The sequence below is a fragment of the Neophocaena asiaeorientalis genome, unplaced genomic scaffold (genome assembly GCF_003031525.2).
Source record: "Neophocaena asiaeorientalis asiaeorientalis breed wild unplaced genomic scaffold, Neophocaena_asiaeorientalis_V1.1 scaffold476, whole genome shotgun sequence".
NCBI classification, from domain to species: domain Eukaryota; kingdom Metazoa; phylum Chordata; class Mammalia; order Artiodactyla; family Phocoenidae; genus Neophocaena; species Neophocaena asiaeorientalis.
In genome coordinates this window covers 70,937-76,314 of record NW_020172178.1, presented here as the reverse complement: position 1 = coordinate 76,314, position 5,378 = coordinate 70,937, and the positions used below count along the sequence as shown (strand labels likewise).

The 5,378-nt window shown below is 37.1% G+C and overlaps 1 protein-coding gene across 1 annotated transcript in view; it reads left to right on the top strand.

Annotated features, from left to right (window-relative positions):
* GON7 (GON7 subunit of KEOPS complex) overlaps positions 1-2,310 on the top strand; it is a 3,516-nt gene extending 1,206 nt beyond the window's left edge. Inside the window, exon 2 of the mRNA XM_024757847.1 lies at positions 1,423-2,310. Coding sequence (XP_024613615.1) covers positions 1,423-1,517 — 95 coding nt within the window. The 3' untranslated portion in view covers positions 1,518-2,310. The remainder of the gene's footprint in view (positions 1-1,422) is intronic.
* Positions 2,311-5,378: the final 3,068 nt, after the last annotated feature.

The window sequence follows — 5,378 nt, the reverse complement described above, 5'->3', positions numbered from 1 at the left end:
ACTTACTGGATAAGTAACTGCTGCCTGTTCTAATAGTGGGTCAGTAATATCTTCATACAGGAAGACATGCTTTTGTATATTTAATGAGGTCCCCATAAAGCTTCTGTTTGAATTTCCTTTGTTAAAAGCTGTAGAGATTAAAATGACAGATTTTATCTTATATGAATCATATCTTAACAAATACAAAATTTTAAAAATGTAACAATCATGAAAGAAAAGTGATAGAACGCAACACTAGAAAGACAAATAGTGGTGGTCATTTTGTAATGTACGGAAGTATTGAGTCACTGTGTTGTGCACCTGGAGCTGACAGTGTTGTGGGTCAATTATACTTCAATTGACAAAAAGTCATCATAATGACCAAAAAAAAAAAAAAGAATCCAGTTACCAAAATGTGCAGAAGACTTGAACAGACAGTGCTCCAGATAAGATATACAAATGGCCAGAAAGCACCTGAAAAGATGCTCAACATCATTGACTTTCAGGGAAAGGCAAATCAAAGCCGCAGTGACATACCATGCCATGCCCACTAGGAAGGCTGTAATCAGAAAGAACAATAACAAGTCTTGGCTAGGATGTGAAGAAATTGGACCCCTCACACACTGCGGGTGGAAATGCAAAATGGTGTACCTTCTTTGGAGAACACTTTGTCAGTTCCTCAAAAAGTTAAACCTAAATTTGTCGTACGACCCAGCAGTTCTACTCCTAGGGATTCCTAGTTCCACTCCTCGTTCTCCCGAGAGAACTGGAAACATGTTCCCATTAAAAACAAACGCACAAATGTTCATAGCTGCATTATTCATAATAGCTAAAAAGTGGAAACAACACAGATGTCCATCAGCTCATGAGTAGATAAACAAAATATATATCCATACAATGGAATATTATTCAGCAACAAAAAGGAATGAAGTACTGATAAATGCTATACAACATGAATGAACTCTGAAAACATGATAAGTGAAAGAAGGCAGACACAAAAGGCCACATGTTTTACGATTCATTTGTATGAAGTGTCCACAATAGACAAATCTAAGAGATAGGAAAGTAGATTAGTGGCTGCCAAGGACTGAGGGGAATGGGAAGTGACTGCTAATTTGTATGAGATTTCTTTCTGGGAAGATGAAAAGTGTTCTGGAATTAGTGGTGATGGTGGCCCAACCTAGTGAATATCTAAATAAACTGTACGCTTTGAAAGTGAATTTTATGGTATATGAATCATATCTCAAAAAAAACTGATAGAAAAGAAAGGTTTTAAACACCAAAATTCCCAAAGTCTTTTTAACTGTACATATTTCTAATTTGATATATCCATTGTTCTATTAATCCCTAAAGTGAAATGGTCTTATTATCAGCTGCTTTAGCTATGTATATTTCTTTCAACCAATGAACATATTGTCATACAACAAATATTTATTTTAAAAGGTGATGATGAAGATGATGCAGAAGATGAAAATAACGTTGATAACAGAACTAACTCAGATGGACCCTCTGCAAAACGGCCAAAAACACCAACTTAACTGTAGCTTTTATGAAATTTAAAAGACTGCTATGATATCTTATTTATCACACACTGACATTTAAGGAAGACTTGTGCTCTAATTTAGAAAGCATTTGCTTTGTTCCCCTGGGACAATTTTGTCAAAGAAGAAGCTTTTCTGCTGTTTCCATCAAAGAAAGATAGAATAAATGTTTTGAAAGGAATCTTTTTTCTTGAGTGAGAAGTAAGTTTCAGACCACGGAGATAAAATAGACATTTAATAATGTATAAAATCCACTATGTTGGCAACTGAATTCTTTCTTTATACTTTTTAAATACCCTCTGGATTAAATTGTGTGATGTCTACATCTTTCAGCTTCTGTTATAAAAAGTACATGTCAAGGTTCATGGACAATTATATTTCAAGGAACTGACATGAACAAGTGGTGAAAATTGGGTATTAAATTTAAGAATGGCAGTTCTGTGTAAGTAGAAGGAAAATGGGAATAGAGAGAAATACTGAAGAGAAAGGAGAGCCCTTGAGAGAGATCCAAGGAAACCTTGAATCCACACTCACACCCAGTACACAGACTTCTGGAGACGATACCACTCAATGGATATATGTTTAACCTGTACCTTAAGAGAGTTATAAATGGGGTGTGCTTTTAGGCTGTGATGTGCTATTTATGTTAACACAAATATAAGTCTTTAGGTAAGCAACCTGTGTTGAATATAAAAAGATATTTCGTGTCATCCTGTAGTCAAACTTTGATTTTGCTTAGCAAAGGACTATCAAATCCTTTAAATATACATATGTATATATTCCTAAAATATATGTGTGTGTGTATGTATTCCTTTTCTGCTTGTCGGAGGGACTAAGGCATTTTTCATTTACTCTGCGTGTTTCCTCATTCATTTAGATAGCTAAACTGCAGAGAAATCAAGTAGCATGTACCTACTGAAACACAAATTGTCATAGAATTTTAGAGTTGGAAGTAACCTTACAGATTATATGATTTATTTCAGAGGTGAATCAAATGTGAGGTATTTGCCCTGAGTTACAGAGCTTATTGGCAGAGCTTGGGTTATACACATAGCGTTTGAAAGATTCCCGTAGCACTTTCCCAGTTACACATTCTGAAACCTGTAGCTTACAAAGTACATGCTATTAAGGAAACTGAATTTACACACCTTTTCATATCTTTAAAGTATTGTTTTACTTGGAACATCAGCCTTCCACTAAGTGCTCTTATGTAATTAAAACAATACCAACTAGAAAAAGTTTTATAAATGGTCAGAAATTACCTTGTTTAGTTTGTGATAATGTCTCTAATATTGGGATTTCAGCTCAGTGACTGATTTGTAATAATCTTTTATCTTTATACAATCCTTAAAAAAACAAGCTGTATAATTAAAATAGTTCATACGTTTAAAGTAGTAGCTGAACTTTGCTCCTGAACATTTTGTCTCCTTCTGTGTTTAGTAAGTATGTTTATGAAGAAGAAATGTCAACATATTTTTGCTTGTGGTCTAGTGTTTGGAGGTCTGGGTTATAGGTCTGATCGATCTTTTTCTGATTCTAATACTGTCTTCCTAAGTGAGCCACATGCATGACAAAAAAGATTTTGAAGGTTTGAGGGACCAGCTTGAAGGACCAGTAGAAAAGAAATGCCTTGACTGGTTTTCTAATCTGAAAACCAGAGGTAAAACTGTTGGCCACAGGCATACAGGATACAATTATTCTCTGAAACAGCTCCAACTTTACTGTTATACAAGAAAGTCAACCCCACAATCCTACCTAAAAATAAGCTTGATGCTAGACTTAGGTAATTTTTTTATTATTATTATTTATTTTTTTGTGTGTGTGTGGTACGCGGGCCTCTCACTGTTGTGGCCTCTCCCGTTGCGGAGCACAGGCTCCGGACACACAGGCTCAGCGGCCATGGCTCATGGGCCCAGCCGCTCTGCAGCATGTGGGATCCTCCTGGACGGGGGCACGAACCCGTGTACCCTGCATCGGCAGCCAGACTCAACCACTGCGCCACCAGGGAAGCCCTTAGATAATCTTTTAAAATATGAAACATGGAGTTCTAAATATGAAATATATGGACATATGCAAATATGTATATATGTAAGTGCTTTTGTGTCACATTAAATACTTATTTTAAGAGTTCTGTGGCCAAGGACAAGAACTTTTACTCTTTTATAATAGGTTACTGTTGCTTGGCTGTAATATTAGTTAGGAAGTTTGAACATTTAAACATTTCCTTCAGCAGAACTTTCTCAGCTTCTGAGACAATGTTAGGTCCCCATACTATATGTTTCTGTGGAACCTGGCCCCCTGTACTTACCCCCTCATAAAATGTACTTTATTAGAAGTATTTCTTCAAGCTGCTCAAATTTTTTTTTTTATATATAAAGTTATTTATTTTTTGGCAGAGTTGGGTCTTCGTTGCTGTGCACGGGCTTTCTCTAGTTGTGGTGAGCGGGGGCTACTCTTCGTTGCGGTGCGTGGGCTTCTCATTGTGGTGGCTTCTCTTTGTTGTAGAGCACAGGCTCTAGGCGTGCAGGCTTCAGTAGTTGTGGCACGCGGGCTTCAGTAGTTGTGGCGCACGGGCTTAGTTGCTCCGTGGCATGTGGGATCTTCCCGGACCAGGGCTCAAATCCGTGTCCCCTGCATTAGCAGGCGGATTCTTAACCACTGCACCACCAGGGAAGTCCTGCAATATTTTTTTTAAACTTTTATTGAGAAGGCTTGTATTTTTAAGGAAATAAAGTTTGTTTTCTTCCAAATGGAAAAATGAGAGACATCTGTGGCCCTCAGTTTATTATGTAGTACTTTTCCCTACATCCTATTTAGCCTATTAAAGATACACCTATTTCTCGGTAGAACTGTTCAATCTACAAACATAGAATATCATTTCTTATCTAACATTCTGCAGTAAGATGCATACATAAGATATCTTAAAAACCTAGGCTTTAACATGTTTGGGGAAATTAATCATACTACAATCGTCCTGTGATGTCATCTTGCACATTTAAGTATATAGTAAGATTAGAGTGTAAAATTATTATAGAAATTGGAGAATATTTGTAAAATAACACTTTCGGTTTTAACAAATGAGAAACAAGTTGGTTAGTTTTTGTGATGAAGTTGGGTTCTTTTCTCACTACCTAGGGCATAATAAATTTCAGGTAGATTCAAGATGTTTAGTATTAAAAAAAAAAAAAAACCTGTAAAAGTACTAAAAGAAAATGGACTAAGAGTTTTTATAGTCTCAGAGTGAGGAAGGTTACCTAAGGAAGATTTTTAGAAATCCAGACACCGTGATAGAAAAGATTAGTAAATGCAATTACATAATAATGAAAATTTCTGAATATTCTGTAAATGAGGTTAAAAGACAAAGCGGGAAAAAGTATTTAGTATTTTCAACAGAAATGACCAAGAACTAAAATTCCTTTTATAGCTCTCACATGTACCAGTCAGAAAGACAATAGAAAATTTCACTTCAAAGAAAAGTAAAACCACAATGCAGTACTGTTTTCTTCTCACACTGAAAGGGCAAAAGTTTTGATGCAATATTGAGCTGGAAAGGGTGTGAAGTCCATAATATATTGGTGGTGAGAGTGTAAATTGGTATAAGCTCTTGAAAAGTCAAGTTGACGATTCTGTCAAAATGTTAAATGTGAGGGGCTTCCCTGGTGGCGCAGTGGGTGAGAGTCCGCCTGCCGACGCAGGGGACATGGGTTCGTGCCCCGGTCCGGGAAGATCCCACATGCCGCAGAGCGGCTGGGCCCGTGAGCCATGGCCGCTGAGCCTGCGCGTCTGGAGCCTGTGCTCCACAACAGGAGAGGCCACAGTGGTGAGAGGCCCGCGTGCCGCAAAAAAAAAAAAAAAAAA